Source organism: Rhinolophus sinicus, linkage group LG05 (assembly GCF_036562045.2).
Source record: "Rhinolophus sinicus isolate RSC01 linkage group LG05, ASM3656204v1, whole genome shotgun sequence".
Taxonomy (NCBI): domain Eukaryota; kingdom Metazoa; phylum Chordata; class Mammalia; order Chiroptera; family Rhinolophidae; genus Rhinolophus; species Rhinolophus sinicus.
In genome coordinates this window covers 25,419,371-25,439,779 of record NC_133755.1, presented here as the reverse complement: position 1 = coordinate 25,439,779, position 20,409 = coordinate 25,419,371, and the positions used below count along the sequence as shown (strand labels likewise).

Genomic DNA, 20,409 nt, shown 5'->3' with positions numbered 1-20,409 from the left:
AGGAAACAAAAAAGAGTGCTCAGGGCCTCTTTTTTGGGACACCTAGGAAGATGTGTAGGAGAGTAAGAAGCCCAAGGAGGGCTGGCTCTCACTACAGCAATCTACTACTTTTTCCCCCTGTCTTATGAAATGGTCCTCTATTGTTCCTAAGTCACAATGAGACCAATGACTACATTTTCCAAAAGAACATCTTTTGCATATTGAAACAACAGATTATGTAAGACATATAAAGTTTCTATAATGTGGTTAGCTTGTTGTTCAGCAGTCCCAAATAGGGCCTCTAAATAAAGCACTTGCCCACTGAGCTAACCCAAAGGAAATGATGACGTTATAACTAGATCTCAATGGTAACAAACATTTCTGCCCATTGGAGGTAATAAATGAGGACAGATCACTCCACCCTCCCCCCCATTGAAGTAAATCTATGATAACTAATTTTTTAAAGGGTCTGGGTATGTGTTTGGGGGGTGGGGAAGAAGATGCCTAGATATAAGGAACAGAAATCATATACTAGTCTGTGTAATATATAGAAGATGTTTAATATTTTTCTGGATAGACTACTTATCTAAATCTCCAGTCCTAAAATTGCTCCCTCACTACTTATTTTTAAGAAAACCATAATGAGACTTAGCCCCCCAAAGCTAGTAAACCCTCATCATGGCACGCATCTAAAACATGCTTTTCCTTCAATCCATTCCCGACTCTTCATTCTATCAACTCCACGATGCCAGGCACCTTCATTATGTGTTATGATCACCTACACCTCCTCCTTTTTCACCTTAGCCAATCCATTCCAACCAAGCCCCAAACCCCAGCATGACATAGCTCGCTATGCCCCATGAACATCTTGCTTACTTGTAACTATAACTACCACTAATTAAAACAATTTCATCATGCTATTTCGGCAGAAGTTTAGAAAATCTTCCAGAACAAAGCTTCTCAAATTTTAGAGTACATCAGTGTCACTAGGAGAGCATGTTAAAATTCAGATTCTTGGGCAGCATTTCCAGAGATTTGGATTTACGAGTTGTGGGGTGAGTCTTGCGAATGTGCGTTTCCATTAAGCTCCCAGACCAGATGGGATGTTTATGCTCCTGATCCACAGACCACTCTCTGAGTAGTTCTGTTCTAAAACATCTGGGTAATGAAGAAGTCCTCATAGTGAAGGTTAAAAGGACCTTTTAAGGTACATTCTGGAAGTTTCCTGCCCGAGCTGGGGTCCAGTAAGGACAACAAATGCTATCAGGACTGACTGACCCTTCTCTTGGCGCCTAGATGGACAAGGCCCTTCAGGAACCTAGTATACACCTGGGGAGGGAAGAGGGGAGAACCCTGAATGCGACTGAGTCTTTAACTCAAAAGGACCAGCTCTAAACTAGAATTGACTGAGTTCATTTGGACTGACAAATTCAAGTTTTCCCAAAACAGAGACAGTGAACTACTCTGAATTCGATTATAGTATAGTTATACCTTTAGCTGATCTGAGTGTAGTGAATGTAAATTATTCAATCTATTACATTAATTATAGTTATTTGTACAAATGGCTTACCAGATGTAACTAATTATACAAAATAACAATAATGTTCATCATTAAATTAGCACCAGGTTAACTGTTATATTTTCGTTCATTACGTTATTAAATTTATCCACATAGGTTCGCTATTTGTAGTTTGCTACTCAGCATGGTTATCTATATGTGACTTGAAAGCTAGGAAAAGCATTGCTTGGGATCACCAAATAATTTAATATATACTATCTCTAGAATTGCCTTATCCATTATTAGTTCCTTTGAAAGAAAGAAGATTAATTAATTCACTAAATAGCAGTTACCAAATGCAGTCTAGTAAAGATAAAGAAACAGAAGGATTTGAACTGATCCAATAACAAACTGGAAGTAGTTTTAAAAACAACAGAAACAAACAAAAACGTACATATTTTAGGTCAACAAGCACAGATGTGTTCCAGCAACATTAGATGTGAGAAATACAAGGATGAAAACAAGAGTTCCTTGCCCTAAAGGATTTCAGGCTATGTCATATTCACTAGTGCTTCTTTATTTACTTGCCTATTTTACTTCTCAAAAACACTAGTCAAGCACAATTTCTTTATTCACAAATCATTTGTTTTTCCCCTAAAATAATACTATTTATGTTCTTGATTTTAGAATTCAACGTATTACCCCATGTGAGGATGAAACGGAATCACTTGTACATTCTCAAATCCTTTTAGGTCTGCACTGCCCAATCCTGGAGCCACTAGTCCCATATGGCTATTTAAATTAATTACAATTAAATAAAATTTAAAAATCAGTCCCTCAGTTGTACTAGCTATACTTCAATGGGCTACCATATTGGGCAACACAAATTCAGGCCATTTCCATCATCACAGAAGATTCTATTGGACTGCATTTATTGGATAGTTCTTATACAAGGAGTCATGCAGTATAAAATAGGCTGTATTTAATACTGTATAAAAATATGTATAAAAATAGGTTACAAAGTTTGGCAAACAATTATTGTCTTATTCAATATGCACATGATATCATCCAATACTAGTAAGTCACTTACATTGTTTTTGTCAATGCAGTCTATACTAGCTTTAATGCTGACTTCTATTGAATACGGTTTTAATGTATTGTAAACCAAAATAATCACTTTTTCTGTCTTGTTAGTAGCAAAATATATGACCAGGAATGCATAATGAAAGTACCTAAATAATAGCAAAACATAATAAATAATCAATTCAACATGGGAAATATCTTAAAGAAACTTACCCTCCTTCACTTTCCGCTTCCTCTGAACTATTACTTGTTCCTGAACTTTGAACTGTGGCAAGCCTTCTTTTTCTAGCTCTGTGCTGAGGACTTATCTTATGAGCAGTGGTCTTCCCTCCAAGTTCACCATGTATATATTCCTCCAGTTTTGGAATGGCTTCTTTAAGAACTCTGATTTCCGATTTCAGTTCTTCCACATTTGACAGTAATTCATTTAACTTCTCCAGTATCTGAAGTTGCCTTCCGTGAAAGATCGCTGCTGCTCCTTGGTCATCATGCATTTCATCTTGCAAAGTCACTGGATCAAATGTATTACCCAGAGAAAGAAATTTAGGTAAATTCATTCCTGTCCTCGGTTTACAAATCTTGCGGTACCACAACAGAAGCAAGCTGATGCCAGTAGTTCCCACCATAATGCCAAGTATCAGTTCTTTGTTTGTGGAATGAGGCATTTCTTGGGCTTTTGTTTCTAAAAATTAAAAAACACAAACGTAAATGCAGAGTGTTTCTGTCTTTGCCCAAGACAAAATAATACAAAAAATACTTGATAAATCATAAACTAAAATATATTACCTTTACAATGTACGTGGCCCAGTGGAAATATATACTTTAAGGGATATTACTGAAGTCCAGTGTAAAGTATCAACTGCTTTAATTCAGAATTTGTATTTTACATGACTGACCGGAAATTTATTCTTTACCATATCTTTTTAAAGGGTGTGATAAACAGAGAAGTAAAAGCATCATTATAAATTTTTGAAAAAACGATTTAAGAATTCAAATTATGCTTAACTGTTTCTGAACCTTTTATTTCTATAAAATTAACTAGTGTGCTGATTTCTGGGTCTCATCTTTAAGGAAGGCCAAAAAGCTCTTCCTTAGCATCTAGTTCACATTTATACTTAAATTTAGAGTAATAAACATTTTAAAAGCCCATGGCTTTGAGATACCAAACATATTAGAGAATTTTGGCAAGTTTGTAACTCACCCCATCTCTGGTTTTTTCAACATGGAAAGCAGAAATGCTAACATCTCCTTTCTTCCTTTGACCCAGAATTACTCTGCTCCTCACATTTCTATTTCTGTCTGAGGACTTAATGCTTTCCTTTTCTTTCAAATTTTCACTTTTTAAAAAAGTAACAACGAAGTCATTTCTTTGACTCCTTTCTCCTTCTGAACTTTCGTCTTTTTGCATTCAGGGCCCAAGCTCTGGCCCACCTAACTCCATATAAACTCAGCTACTTTGAGTAAATGCATCATAATCTTTCTTTAGTACCATGTTTCCTCGAAAATAAGACCTAGCCAGACCATCATCTCTAATGCATCTTTTAGAGCAAAAATTAATATAAGACCCGGTCTTATATTATACTATTGTATTATATTATGTTATATTATATTATATTATTATTATATTATATAAGACCCAGTATTTGATATTATATTATATTATATATTATGTAAGACCGGGTCTTATATTAAAATAAGACAAGGTTTTATATTAATTTTTGCTCCAAAAGATGCATTAGAGCTGATGGTCTGGCTAGGTCTTATTTTTGGGGAAACACAGTATATCCCATCTTCACTAATTTTATTGCTTATCTCTGTTCTTCAAGTCAGGAGACCATTAAAGAAAAATAATAACAGAAGCCCCCTTTCCTTCTGAGACTTTACAGTGGCAATAATTATATTAGAACTGTGATAAAATTTTGTAATCAGAGTAAAATATAGTAAGATTTTTTTTAATAGACTTTGAAGTTCCCCAAACTGTTTTCCCATCAATTTCCCGTGTTCTGTAAAAAGGTGAACGAACACCTGTATTAAATTTTGTTAGCAACTTGGGAGAAATGTTACAAATAAAGGCAAACTGTTCATTACAGGCAATCAAATTTATAAATGTTTTGGTTTGTTTTTCCTGACACTTTCTCAAGGAGATTATTACAGCACTGCTACCTGTGATCCTTGAGAAAAAGGAAACAAATGAGGTAAATTCTTTAATCTCCCCAGGTTTACAATTGGAGGCAACTTCTGGAGGAGGGCACAAAGGAGGGGAAAGCCAAATAGAGCCTGGTGGTCTCACTGAGGTGAACAGAGATCAGAGCTCAGAGAAACTGAAACACCTAGAATATGTGTGGCATTACAGGGAAGATGAGTGAGGTATGCAGAGAACGAGCTATTTGGATGCTCTATTACATTACAGGTCTAAGTGTAAAAGAGAAGGACTAATGATTTTAAAATAATAATCTTCCAGAAATAGCCTCAGGTGTTGGTGAATATTATATCCAAGAGAATTAAAAATGCCTTCTTCTGAAGCTAAGGGTCTCAGTAGCAAGCCCTTGTGCTTAATCTGGCCTGCCTGACCTCAGGATACAGTTTGCCTAGAATTAATTTTTTTTTTTTTTTTAGTAAAAAGTATTTTCATGTAACTGGTAAAATTGTGAACTGTAAGTCTACTATCTATCCACTCCCATCCCATCCAGAATACTTGCCAGCAGTAGACTCAGATCAATTTGTAACTTCAGCTGAAGTTGTAGGTAATTATTATTAGCTGTTCAATTTTATTTCCACAAAAAAAAAAATCACAAAACTAAATTATTTTGAAAGACTATTGTGAAAAAGTAATAGATATCAAAGCCATTATATCCCCATGACTTATATTTGCATAACATCTAATAATTATTCATTAAGCTTGATCATTTTGGTTTTCTGTCAGTAAAAAGATTAATGCAGGATGTTCATATGCTGATGTAGAGATCTATTAAAAGCAATATTCCTATTCTGATTGCTTTCTTGGCTCATTCCTACTGGGCCTTCCTTGAACATTACATTAAAAACAGTCTAGTTCGAATCTTTCTCACTTTAGTAAGTAAATGGAAGTCAAAATCTACCTATGATGATCTCTTTAGGAATTATTCCAAATCATCTCTTTGAGGTAGGTCCTGTTATGATCTTTATTTCACAGATAAGCAAACTGAGGCACACAGTTGTCAAGCCATTTACCCAGGGGTCATCCAACCAGGAAGTGAGAACTGTCACCCTTGATAACTCCTGGCTGCGCTGCTGCATGATGAAGATTCAGAAAGTAACAAGGACGTGGAGGAGAATGCTGGCTGGGCAGAGATGTTCAGAGCTGAAATACAACTTCAGAACTATGAAAGTTCTGGGGAAATAACTAGAATCATTGGAGTAGGTAGTGGTTTTAAATAGCCACAATTAGAGACTAATAGCTCAAGCTATGTTTGAGTTTTACATCAGTATAAAATGAATGTGCTTCTAAGCAAATAATTTGAAAAATGCCACTCATTAAAAATACTAATGTAGAAAATGAATAAATTAGAACACTTGCTTGCCTGCAGGATGACTTCAAAGGCTATATTACATCATTTATTTAACTTTTATAAATTTAATTATCAAATTAGTAGTAAATACTTGCACTGTAGTATAAAAACACAGTAATTAAAAAAAATCTATTGACTAATTAGATGTTAAGTGTTATTCCTGTTACAAATTTCAATTTGTAAGATGCCAGTAATAATAATGGGAAATAATCGACATTATTTTAATATAAATTGGTATCCAAAATTAATGTGTAATAAAGATTATTCAGAGAATCAAGAATTCTGAAATAAATTGTCAAAATGTTGACTCTAATTTCTCCATTAAAATTTCTCTGTAGAAACTCATGAAAAATTTTAAAACAATTTTCGTTTTCTAGTTTAAATTAACTTTTAGATAAAAATTATGCTTTACTAAGTTAATTATAATGCTTTCAGCAAAATCTAGCATATTCACTTAATTCATAAGCAGATTCTTGGGGAAAATACATAAAATACATAATTCGGGATGGAAAAGTTTTTCAAGAGGAATACAGGAACATTATGGGTTACAGACAAGGTGAGGTTTAAGTTTCCCAAAGGAATCGCTCCGAGACCTTGAATTAGTGATCAGATTCCCTACAGCAACCTGGATAACCTGATACTTCTAAGCGAATTCTAATTCTCATATTTCATCAGGTTTCATTTTTCCAATTTTATAATTTCTTTTTAATTTGGAGCTCTCTGAAGTTCGGCTTATTTGCAACTGTTTGTCGCACTGAAAATCGGGTGTTCCTTTTGTGTAAAATAGGTAGAGAATCCGAGTTTGTTTTGAGCAAAACAAAACAAAGGAAAACGTCTGCGGGAGGCTGAAAGGAAAGACCCAGAGAGCCGCAGCGAGTCTTTGGCAGAAACTCATCGAGGTTTGCAGAGACCTGCCGGATCGAGGCAGCACACCGCCCACTTCCCACGCACCCCACAATGGGAGGGGCTGTGGCTTCTGAGCCACCGGTTCGGCGACGGCTGCGCCCCGGGAAGCCGCTTGCAACCCCACTCAGCCGCGGGAAGAATGAACCCCAATGCCAGCGGGCATGAGGATACGGCAGCCCGAGGGCTACGCGCCCCGGAAGTGCAGTGACCGCCACCGGAAGGGCAGCCTCGACCCTCCGCACGGCCCCGGCCGCGTCCGTTCCGGGCCAGCCGAGCCGCCCACTTCCCTCTGCACGCACCTGTGCTCGCCGCTCGGGCTTGTCTGCCGTCGTAGACTGGGGACCGAGGGCCGGGAACCGGCGGGCGGGGAGGGTGGGAGGGAAGCGGCGAGCAGACAGTAGTTCCGCAGTCCGCGGGTCCCGAGGTGCGGCGCCGTGGCCGCCGAGTTCTGACCCAGATAGCGGAAGCGCGGGAGGAGGAGTCCGCGGCCCCTCGCCCCGCAGGTGCCGCCTCTTCGCGTGCTAGCTCACCTGGGACGGACGGCCAGCGCACCTTTTGTAAAAGAAAACGGTGCTCCGCGGGGCCGCTCGACCCTCACCGGACATTGTTGCCCGGATGCCGCCTTCCGTAGAAGCCCGTCCCTCCTCCCCAGCGCCCTGGCTCGGGGCCACCGGCGTCCCGCGCCGCAAGAGCCTTGGCACAAGTTTCCACCTCCCAGCGCGTTTCTCCACTGCCTCACCCCGGTCCTTTCCCGCGCCCCAAGCCACCTCTCCTCCCCTATTATTGGCCTTCTTTTGTGCCATTTTCTAGGCACAACCTTGAACCATCCCCTCTGCGTGACAGTGTCTTGAACTAATTAGTGATCATGTCCACAGCCTCGTTTTCCTAACTTGAACTGGTGTGCCCTTTTAATGAGCACCGCCCACAAATTTTCGTCCCCGCACCATTTTAGTAAGTAGTCTGTAGAAGAAAACCATCGTTTTCTCAGATCCTTAACATAGGAGATTTTACCCAATTTCACTTCTTGTGGTTTCTATAATGAAAATGAAATTCTGCCAAATAAACTGTGCTCTCATTCCCATCCGTAGTGCCCTCACTTTGAGTTTTAAATTTAGGCTTGCAGACTTACCGTGTTTCCCCGAAAATAAGAATTTTTCCTCCGAAAGATACATTAGAGCTGATTGTCTGGCTAGGTCTTACTTTCGTGGAAACTCGGTAATCTGATTGCTAAATTCCCCACCAATGTACTGAATGAATTAAAAACGGGTACAGCCTACCAAAACTATTTAAAAAATTATGGCTAATTTTACAGTTCATATAATACTCTTGACTGATGGAGATTCTATAGGATCTTTAATGCTATAAGATGGTTTTTGAGCTTTAAGCAAGCTGCATTCAAGAAAAAGCCTAGCCATAGTCGTTTTATTAAAACTAAGTTACATTTTGGAAGACATCAGACTAACCTAAGATTTGAAACTACTGAAGCACTGCCTTTTCTAAGAACTTTCACTCCCATTTTATTATGGTGTGCAAAGATATTACAATATAATGTTAACACTTGCTTTATTTAGCCAGAATACTATACAGTGTAAACCTATTATGCAAAGTTTAACAAGATCTTATGACTAAAGAAACTTTACTGTCTCCTCAACAATACTGAAAATAAGCTTAAAGTATCTTGAGATTTAAGCTTTTCCAGAAGGAGCCCACTGAGTTATTCACTGCTGCATGCCCAGCACACAGCACAGAAGACGTCTTCAGTTAAAATATAGGGTGTGGGCTAAAAACAGGTCTTACCTACTCTGCTCCAAGAGGGAGATGGCACCTGGTACTGACTTGTTCTTCAAGTTCAGGAAGTAGGGTTAAATAGCTGGACTCTTGCTGTATTCCTATGCAATGCCTGTTCTGTGCCTGCCCTTTGTTTCTGTTCCTTGATCAGTAAAAATTATCTGGGAAGTACAAACTCATGTAGTGGTAGCCATTAATGTTTTGTTAAGGTTAAAACTAAATAGCAAAGAGGGGAGCTACTTTTGCCAGGTACTGTTGTAGGGATGACATGAAAAAGAAGAAATGACTCCTCTGACCCGTAATAGGAGTGTAGAGTCTTAAAGGAACTTCTGAAGAAGAAAAAAACTAGGAATTTCAAAAGTATCTGTCCCCATGTTGATGTTCCCCCAAAATTCATATTTAAGCCCTAATCCTCAATGTGATGGTATGTGGAGGTGGTGCCTGTAGGAAATAATTAGGTCATGAGGTCAAAGCCCTCATGAGTGGGATTACTGTAATGCCCTTACAAGAAGAGTAAGAGAGCGGAGCTCACTCTCTTTCTACCACGTGAGGATTTAGTAAGCCAGCTGTCTGCAACCCAGAAGAGGGTCCTCACCAGAACCTAACCATAATGTCACTATGATCTCAGAGTTCCAGCATCTAGAATTGTGAGAAATAAATGTTTGTTATTTAAGCCACCCAGTCTCTGGTAATTTGTTATAGCAGCCCAAGCTAAGACACTAATTCATCACAACTAGCATATCATTTACAATCATCTGGTACGGTACCAGTGGCATACAGACCCTTCACAATTTGTCCCCACCGACTTTTCCAGCTTTTCCCTTACCATTTCACCAGGTACCGTGCCATACCTCAGCTATAGCCAAACTACCTTATCATCTTTCCATAAACCACCCTTTTTCTAGTCTCTGTGTCCTTTTCAGGCTGCTCTCTGTGCCTGGAATACCCGGCTCTTTGCCACCTGTCAAAAACCAATTCAGCCAGTCTAGCCTGCTTCGCTTGAGAAGCTACTTTACACATTCTCCTCCTCCCTAAAGGTAGTATCCTTCATGCCTGATCAAAACTTCTGTGGAAGGCTAAGGAGTTTAAACAAATATAAAACCTCTCCCTGCTGTCCTTCAGCACTTCTCTTTCGTGTACACTGTATTATTATATTGTTGATTGGTCACTGACTGGTGGCCCTGAGATGGTGAATGTTATCAAGGCAAGGACGCATTTATCTTTATATCCCCAATGCTTGGCACAGTACACATACTCTATATTAGATAAATATTTGAAAACATTTCTCTGAAAAAAATATGTACACTCAAGAGAAAGGCATTAAGAAATTTGTAGTCCTTCATATAAGAGTAATATGAGAAATGTGTATCAAGAGTTTTTGTGTTTTTGTTTGTTTTATTTCTTGGGTTTTATCTGAGTGGTTTTATTCCTAGGAAGCCTTTAAATGACAAAGATAGTTTTAGCCCTCTGACCGTTATCAAAATACTCTATAGTTAACTATTCTTATACTTCTTGTGCATTTATTTCCAAATCCTTTTATCACCTGTCAAATTAGTCAATAGACCATTAAAGGAAATCAAACTGTTTGGTTAGAAGGCAATCAAGAGTTTTGCCTCCATCTCCTTGAGAAGATATAGTCTTGTTTGTGTTCTAGAAATTTGATCTGGGTTTTACTTGAAAACTCAGGAATTGGTGATAGTCAGATATTAACATTTACATTACATTACATTACATTATATTATATTTTTGTTCTTCAAATTTTCTAATTTATAGCCTGGATTTCTTCATTGACAAATTCAGAGCTGACCTGTAAATATAATTAGCAACACCATGTCATCCAGAAAACCTACCACAAAACAGCAAAGTATACCTTCTTTTTTAGATGGGTTTAAGAAAGTATTTTACTGCTAAATAACTGAAGAAATTATTTTAAAATTAAGAACACATTAACTTTAAGAGAGCAAGAAAGAGCAAGGAAAGATACAAGTCTGCCTGTACGAAGGGCAGTGGTGGAGAAAGGAGCCAGCCGGGCATAACTGAAGCTCCAAGTTCTCCTGTGAACTGGATGGAGAGCAAAAACAGCCACAGCAAAAACTGTATTGAGTCTTCTATTCAGTTACTGCTTCATTCATTTTTTTAAATTTATTTTTTGATTTTTATTTTTCAATTATAGTTGATATTCAATATTATATTAATTTCAGATGTACAACGTAGTGGTTAGACATTTATATAATTTAAGAAGCGATCCCCCTGACTAGTCTAGTACCCACCTGGCACTATACATAGTTATTACCATATTGTTGACTATATTCTCTGTGCTTTATTTTACATTCCTATGACTGTTTTGTAACTACCAATTTGTACTTCTTAATCCCTTCACCTTTTTCACCCAGCTCCCCAACACCCGTCCTGCTTCATTCTTTACATGAATGATCTTATTCCATCTTCCTAACAGTCCACTGAGGTTAAAAAAAAAAAAAAAAAAAAAGAGGTGAAGAAACTTGTTGCAGGCCACACAGTTAGCTTTAGAGGCAAGTCAAACCTAGCCTTCCTTCATAACCATTCCGTGAGCCCCGCTTTCCTGCCTGTGATAGCACATTTGAAGGGAACTCTTCACAAACATCTTTCATAAGCACATTGTAGCACTTGTCACATGCTATTGTTCTGTCTGCATCTCCCACTTCAGTGACTTGGGGTTCAGCTTTCACTGCTCCTCTTACAGGAGGGACTGAATCCCCAGACGAGAGCATTTACCTCTGGGAAGGCTTTCCTGTAGGGTTTTACCGTGATCTCTAAGCCACAGAGTACAAAATTGTTGTGGGTCTCTCATTTTCAGGTTAGGCTAAGAACACAGTTTGGAAAAAAGAGTGAAATTAATACTGTGTCTAATATAAACAGTTATTTGTTTTATTTTTAATTTTCCCTAGAACACAAGAAAATTACCCCCCAAATTTCTGAAAAATAACTATGACTAAATTGGGCCTTCCAAGGCAACAATGCTTTCTTTGAAAAAGACATGAGGAAAAGTTTATGAAATATTTCCATAAGACTAAGTGGTTAGTGTAATAAATCAATCACTTAAATACAAGAAAATAGTTGATCCAGTATGCCTGTACTGAATGAATCAGAAACAGTATTTTAGAAAGATACTCATGAAAGAAGAGCTATCAACAAAATTTATATAGTACTACTTAGCAATTCAATGTTGAATCAATTTATTAAAAACATAACTACCTCATTAAAATATAGAATTCTTATTAGAAATTTTCTGTTTTGTTGAAATAATTAAGTTTTCCGTGAGCGAAGAAACAGTCATTTTCAGAAAGGCATACGAGTATATTCCTTGCCCAGTTCATACTAACCTTGCTCAGTGATTATCAGCAGCTTTTCCGTGACACGTCAAGATAGGAATGAAGTGTTTTCAGAAATTGCAGGAACTTTTGTAAGTCACATTCTCACACTGATTTTCTATAATCAGCCTGTTCAAAGTGCAACCTTAGATACACTCTACAGTGGAACTCAAGAGATTCAGAGCAAAGAATAATTCGGCTCCTCCCTTCTGTATTCTTTCTTCCTCTTGAGAGAAAATGCTCAGGGACATCCTTGATCGTATATGTCAACTTCCCGAGGCAAAGTCAGTTTCATTGTTTATGGCAGAGTGAAAATAAACTTGAGTGTTCATCAGTTAGACAAAATGTTTTTACGATACATGTATGCACAAATTAGTTAACATAATTAGTTTAAATGAATAGTTTTAATTGTATGTAAGTCAGACAAAAGATTTCATTTTGGACTTGGGTGGTAAGTTAATTCTGGGCGAGGGTCTGCTGGGAAAAATTTGGGTTAACTGTTTTCCAGACCCACTGTCCTCAGACTATTTAAAGACATTATTTTTCCCTTTAGGAGCATAATTCTTTCAAGAAATTATTTAATAGATGGAGAAAGCCTCTTTCCTGGTATGCAAATCAGTCTGTAGAGATAACACACTCTCCTGCTGCAATAGAGACACAGTAATTAATCGACGATTGTTAAAACTTGTTCCATTTTATAAAAATTGTATTCCTATGTTTATAATTAAGACACATATTTGGACTCTTATTCAGAGAAGTGAATCTAAAAAAAGATAAACATTGAAATTCACCACTGTAATGATTTTAGGAGAAAACTTGCCTCATAAGTCAGGTGACCAAACCATTTGTATTGTGATCCAAAATAATTGTTGTTTGATGGTTTAGAACTGGGAACCTATCTTATTATGAAAATCATGCTATAAATTGTGGTTTCTTTCTTAACTAATCCCATCAAATCCTTCATAATCCATTTGACCACATACCGTATGGTTGTCAGATGGATTCTAACTCAGAAATGCTGAGGTCAGGAATTCATCTATCTGTTGCTATGGCCTTGGCTGCTTCCGCTTGAAAAACATAAAAAGTGGACTTGTCCCTGCCAGTTGCAGCAACTAATAACTATCCAATGAAAAGAGAGACGCCACCCTCCAGCTATGGAGTCTGCTTACCAACTAATACAAGAAAATTCCTACCACCAGCCACACACTGTCAGGTTGCTAGCAAGAAAAGAACAAGCCATTCAGCCATAAGACTCTGACTTTCTCACGTAAGGCAAAACAACTCTTCCAATGTTCCTTAAAAAAAAAAAAAAAGGCAATTCTGACAATAATGACTTTTGCTCTCTCTCTTAGTAATAAAAACCTCTCATTTCTCAAACAGAAGGGTGCTGAGAGGAATTTTTCTTCTGGACATAATGTCTGGCCAGTCACTCATGGTACAGAAAGCACAACTCAAGGCGTGTCTGTATTTAATAAATGAAAGACTATTTACAAACTACTTGAATAATTTAGATATTTACATACAGAAATGTAATAAGACTTTATTTGCAGAGTGACAATAGCTTCCAAGATTTTCATAAAGTATTTAATTGTGAGATTCAATTTTATACAAAAGGCACTTGTATCATTTTCCTTTGGTAAATGTTTGCAATCATGGAGATACGACCATAATTAGGCATCATTATTTTCTCGTATTTTTAAGATGTGGAATCTATAAAGATCTTTGATCAAAATAATGTATTGCTACTGTGGCTTGATTGCGGCTTCAAAATTTTCAAACATCTAAATGAAAATGAAAATTTCAGTTGATTCAAATACTTTAAAATACTTTGGTACCACCAATTTTCCTTCCTACAGCCCTGCCCCCCTCTCATGTTACTACCTTTTTGCACATTTCCCACTACCAAAACCTTTAAAATTTTTCTCTCTTTTAAAATTTTTCTTTTCCTGACTTCCCTCCCTTTATTAGTCTACTGCAGAAACCACTAAAATTGCACTGAAATAGCTCTCACCAAGGGGGAAAAAGATCTCCCAATTTCCTCCAAAAAGTGGCTTTTGATCTCTTTAGAACAGTTTCTCAACCTCAGTGCTACTGACTTTTTGGACTAGATAATTGTTTGTCCTAGGGAGACTTCTCTGTCATTGTCAGGGTGTTATGGTCGTAGGATGTTTAGCAGCGCCGCAGGCCTCTACCCACTAGTTGCTGGTAGATCTGTAAGTTAACATGTAACTTCATAGAATTCCAGCCCTTAGTTAATGGAAATAACACAAAGACAAGTACATTTTTCCAGAGAATTAAATAATGCTTGGGGAGGCTTGTTGGGCAGCATTGAAAGAATATGCTATAAGTTCTTAATTTCTACATTTTGCATGATTTTTCTTAAAAACATGGGTCGTGCCTTAGTTTTCTACCCTCAGTACTTGACCTTCAGTAGTATATATATCTTGAATGAATGAGTAGATTCATGAATACATTAAAATATCTAGGTATCTCAATTGTTCAATTTTCAACCAGAAGGTTTGGCAAGTTTGCCCACATGTGATCAGCCTATGTAATTGCTTTTTAATATGTATATATTTTTTATTTAGCTAATGCCAGGGAAGGTAGCTTACAGGGAAGAAAGGCCCATGGGTCATGGAACATGGAATTGTAGGGAAGCTGAGAAAGGAGAAATGAAGTTTCCAAAATTAAATGGAAACCTTTGACTTCCTGTTGGAGATCTAAATTTTGCCTGAAGCCAGCCCTGTTTATCAAACTACTTCTCTTATCAGAACTTTACTATCCAGTGTTTGGAATTCTTTCTATTATAAATATATGTATATTCTAAAATGTTTTAGTCACTGGTTTCTGCTTTGCAAGGCCCACTAAATCTTCTTGGTAGCATTTGTAGTTAAGTTGGCAAATGGCAAGATTGAGATACATATATACATACATAGAAATCGACTGAGTTGCTTGCTGATTATGTAGATTCTCAGATCACCCAACTGTCAGATTTTTAGTTCTGAGATGGGGCACAGGAATTTGCATTTCAAAATATTATCCTGAATTGATGCATGAAACACCCTTTGAAAAACAATGCATGTAGTAGTGTAGGTGACGATCTACTGCTGAATTCTAAAGTAAAAATGAGATCAAGAAGCTTTATTCTAGAGGAACCACTGTTGAATCTGGTCTTTGTTTATTTTTGGTCTTTTACCCAAAAAGGTGTTCAAAGACCATGTTGAAAGAAACTAAATGATATTCTGTTTCTGGAAATTGGATATTTCATTAGGGATTCTCCTTGCAATTCTCCTGCCAAAGAGAGAGAGATTGAGATAGATAGATAGATAGAGAGAGAGACATTAAAACACAGTTCCCTTTCTCTCAGCATGAGAAGAAACTGTCCCTGCTTCTCCAATATCTTCTGACAGGGGCACTCTCTTCTCTGGGTCTTGTTTGGCAGCTTTCAGAGCTTACATGTTCTAGAAAGCCTTCACAGCTTGAAATGAGGCAACTTTCCTGTGAGCAGCACCTGCTCTGTAGTAGTTGCCCAACAGATCTATTGTTGTCATCCAGATAAATGATTTGTCACAGTCATTCTCTGCTTGCCAAATTCCTTTTCTCTCACAAGTTAATTCTCAAGTTGTGTATATTCAGTGGGCACAACCTAAGATTTGATGCAAGAGGTGTGAGAACGCTTTCTGCCTCCTTTGTCAGACACGTAGAACATGGCTTGCAGGGGGCACTTTGTAGCGATCAAAGGACTTTCCTGTGTTTGTGTTCCATTGTCACCCCAGCCTCTGAAATGGGCAGAGCGCATATTTTCATTTCCATTTTGCAGATAAGGAAACAGCCTCTCAGGGAGGAGTGTGACTTATCCAGGTCACATAGTAAATGAAAGCTTAGAACTCTTCACCTGCAATTGACAGCCCCTCCTCGCCTTTCCTAATCCAGCCTAGTTGCTAGTGTCCATTTCTGCAGCATGTGGGCTGATCAGTGATAGAAAGCTTAGGCTCAGACGATGAGTGCACAGAAAGGTAAGATGTGTGCATTACATGTCGCTGAGTGGGGTCTGACTCCTGGCAATCCTGTGAATGAGTGACGTCCACAACGCCCGGCTCAGCTCCTGTGGACTCATGCCTGTGGCTTCTTTTCTGCAGTCACTCCATCTCATAGTTGGTCTTCCTCTTTGTCTGCTGCCTTCTATTTTTCCCAGCTTTATTGTCTTTTCCAAAGAACCCTGACTTCTCATGATGTGCCCGAAGTAGGACAGCAGGAGTTTTGTCATTTTTGCCTTCAGTGATGTTTCAGGCTTCATTTGTTCTAGCACGCATTTGTTCATCTTTCTGGTGGTCCGGGGGGGGGGGGTCCATAGAGCTCTTCTTCAACACTGTATTTCAAATACATCAAAAGTTTCTTTTTTTCTATCAGCCTTCTTCACTGTTTAAGTTTCACATTCATGCATAGTAATTGGGAATACGAGGGTGTGGATGATCTTAGCCTTGGTTCCTAATGACACATCTTTGCTCCTGATGATCTCTCCTAATTCTTCCATTGCTGCCTTTCCAAATCTCAAGGTAAGATAGTGCTAAGTAGTTTTTAATACACAAAATTAAAAGTTCATTTTAAGTTTCCCTCTTGTGTTTTATTTTACTCAGTAGAAGAAAACTTAAAAACGTTAATGCATAAAAATGCTACCCTTAATTAATAAGTGACTAACAAAATGCTAGTTGCCTATAGAGATGCCAAGTTTTTTGCGAAATGTCTTCAAAAATGATAAAGCATGTTCATTGTCTTCATCAAGCATTGGTGTCAAGTTCCTTTCAGATTACTTCCAGTCCAGTGCTTTTCTGGAAAACACAGTTTATTCATACCTTTGCTATACAATTCTGTAGCATATTGTAAGTTCATAAACATAGAGTTAGAAGGGACTCAAGGAAGTCACTTAGATTTTCAAATACTTTGAGATGACACCTAATGGCGTATTTCTAGGGTTCTGCAAATAAAGCCAGAGGCCGTGTAGGTGTGCCTGGGATCTTTATTAGCACAGCTTGGGGGAAAATCTGTTGCACTTATACCCAGACAGAGTAAGCATTTGTATTTTCAGGTGGAAGTTTGGAATAGCTGACAAAGAAATTTTAACTTTGCAGGTTCAAAGCACTTGAGCAACTGGAAATTTATTTTTCAAAGTATTGCTCAATTTCAAACAACTATTCTCACAAAAAGATAACAGCCTCTTGAAGTGTATCTCAGAAATATAAGATTGATAAAATTCGGCAGTATTTGGACTATGCAATAATCAGCAAAGATAAGGAAGGCCCGCATTCATTACGTGAGTCACTGAAGAAACATTCTCAAGATTGCAACTCAAAGGGAAAATGCCCCTTAGTACTTTTTGTTTATCCTGAACACTGTGGTTTTAGACACTTATTAGACTGATTTTCTGAGATCATCAATTAAATCACTGGAGAATAAATTGTTAAGAGTTGTGGTAGGAAGGGGAAAAGATAAAGAATGAAAATCTAGCTTTTTCATGAAGATGGCACTGAAAGTGAAGAAGGAAACCCCTGCCCCTCCCAAAGCCGAAGCCAAAGCACAGGCTTTGAAGGTAAGGAAAGCAGTCCTGAAAGGCGTCCTCAGCCACAGCAAAGGAAGATCCGCACGCCACCCACCTTCCGAAGGCCCAAGACACCGCGGTTCCAAAGGCAGCCCAAGTACCCTCAGAAGAGCACCCCCAGGAGAAACAAGCTTGACCACTGTGCCATCAGCAAGTTCCCCTAACTACCGAGTCAGCCAGAAGGAGATAGAAGACAACATACACCTGTGTCCATTGTGAGTGTCAAGGCCAACAAGCAGCAGATCAAACAGGCTGGGAAGACGCTCTATGACATTGATGTGGCCAAGGACAGCACCCTGATCAGGCCTGATGGAGAGAAGAAGGCATATGTTCCACTGGCTCCTGACTACGATGCTTTGGATGTTGCCAACAAAATGGGGATCATCTAAACTGAGTCCAGCTGGCTAATTCTAAATACAAAATTTTTTCACTATAAAAAAGAAAAAAACAACAATAAAAAACGAATGAACATCTAGGTGGAGGCGGAGGGGTCACAAAAAGTAGTACACTCTGTCCACATGTACGTTTACAATATCTGAATATCCAGGACAATAGGTAAGTCTCTTATTTGATCTGTCATGGTGCTATGAGTTCAGAATAGTTCAGGCCCAGATAACTCCTATCTCCTGAGAGTAAGTCTAGCTGATAACTGACTTCAGGGAATGGGATGCCGCTCATGAACCTGAGCTAGTCTTCTGTTACCACGCTTTTGTACTTTAAGGAGTAATGCTTGAACTGAAAAGGAGAATGTGTTCCAGAAACACATTATGTTGTCAGAAACATCATTAACGGGGGCCTAAGTAATATAGGTCAGAAAATGGGGTTGATCTATGCTGGCTCCAAAAGTTTGTCAGATGGGCCAAGAATAGGCCTCAGATTCTTATGGTAAAGAACAGAGTTTATGTAGTACATGGAGGAGAGGATTCCAGCAGTACTTTGGTGGAAGGAGATCAATGGGCAGAGTTGGGATGGACCAAAGTTGTAGACTTGGTGAATTGCCAGCAAGGCCTAGAGGGTGGGGCCGATTCCAGGTCTCAGGAGTTCCTCTCAGCCTCTAAAGATTTTTAAGAATAAGCTCCCAGCATCTGACTACACCAGCTGCATCTCCCATGAGAGAGATTTGAAACAGACTCTTCTGGATGCAGATATGCCACAAGAACAATGTCAGATCTACTTGTAGGGCCATTCTGAGTCACAGTTCGATTTTCTCCTCCTCAACCCACTCCTCCCCCACCTTCCCCAACCTCCAGAAAAAAAATTACTGACGACTGAAATACCTTTACACAAGACTTTTCAGTCTATACTTATAAATAAAAGGGTTAAGCTGTAAATGTCCAAGAGATGTAATAGGTTAATGTATTCATACTAGATTGAAACCACTGAGTTAATAAGTATACACTGGTATAAACATCAACTTTTTTCTTTTACTAAATTATATAAACTTGGTTTCAAATCTAAGTTGCACTCAGCACACATTTTTATTCACTTCCTGTTGAGAGGTCTGTGGCGGGCTGTGGCAGAATGCTGTAGGTTTGGTGATGGAATGAGACACAGCATGATTTTCCTTATATGTCAATAGGATAAACCTTGAGTGACAATGGAGTCCTTCCCCCAATTTAATGATGAAAAGCTAGCTACTCTGGGCTTTGGACTTCTTGAACCTGTGGGTCTCTCAATCCATATGGGCTACAATGACCCTCAAAATTTAATGTATCTTTTTGTGCATTAGCAAAATAAAGAAACAGAGCAGAAAGTTTGAGTGGTCCCAGGGCATATGGTAGGATAAACATGCTGAACAGGAAAGAACCTGCACTGAAGTCACCCTGTAAGCAACAATTTAATTTCAGCAAAACAACATCAATTATTATTAAATCAATATTACTACCTTGAATTATATGGGTATTGTTTATATTTATGTTTTTTCCTTTATAAATATAAAAGGACATCAAACATAAGGATTTTATACCTATTTTATTTTGTACCTATTTAAGAAACATTATAATAGAAATAAGTCAACATACTGATTCTATTGATTTCTGTTTAAAACAGGTTCATATATTAAGTATGTAAAACTCTGACTGGAGTATTACATATTAGGAATATGGATCCATTCTATGATTTAATACTAAAAAAAAACAAAAGACAAAAACCCTTGATATCATCAAAGCTAAATTACCCTATTAGGCTTCTGGATTAGATTTGCTATAAGGCATGCTGACAACGGCCTTTCAACTTTTAGGGAGTAAACATATTTTGGAGAGATCCATTACAACATCCTACAATACTACAAAAGATTGCTAGTATAGCAGGTAAGTCTTTCAGTCGTAGGATTCAAACATGCAAAGATGTCACGTTCTTTATCAATCTGTGACTGAATTTAGATTAGTGGTGGAACTCTTAATCCTGGCTAGCAATGCAATGGAAATCAAAATTGTCTATTCAAGGTCACTCAGTTACTTTCAGATTTTAAATCTGGGACTCTTCCCCACTCTGTTCGCCCTCTCTACTTGCCCTGAGGGTGAGCTAAACTCTTGAGGCAGCTCCTGTATCCTGCCAGGTAGCCATGCTCTATTTCCATTCTCTTCCCTTGACAGTGAGTTTGTTTGACCACTCCCTCCTGCCCCCCAACCCCTACCTCCACCCGTCTTTGGGTTCATGCTT

General features: G+C 38.2%; 1 protein-coding gene and 1 pseudogene across 4 annotated transcripts in view; one reads left to right on the top strand and one right to left on the bottom strand.

The window, feature by feature from the left end:
- The window catches only part of LOC109452892 (regulator of microtubule dynamics protein 2), a 68,602-nt gene extending 56,300 nt beyond the window's left edge, over positions 1-12,302 (bottom strand). The window contains exons 1-2 of one of the 4 annotated variants that reach the window (XM_019742177.2): positions 12,165-12,302; positions 2,774-3,242 (exon numbers count right to left, since the gene is read on the bottom strand). In XM_019742177.2, the coding sequence (XP_019597736.2) occupies positions 2,774-3,225 (452 nt within the window). In that variant the 5' untranslated portion in view covers positions 3,226-3,242; positions 12,165-12,302. Of the gene's footprint in view, positions 1-2,773; positions 3,243-5,658; positions 7,212-7,313; positions 7,609-12,164 lie in introns of those variants that run through there. The other 3 variants (XM_019742207.2, XM_074331902.1, XM_074331901.1) reach the window with 3 other exon arrangements.
- Positions 12,303-17,664: 5,362 nt separating this feature from the next.
- LOC141571817 (large ribosomal subunit protein uL23 pseudogene) lies at positions 17,665-18,137 on the top strand (annotated as a pseudogene).
- The last annotated feature ends 2,272 nt before the right edge of the window (positions 18,138-20,409 follow it).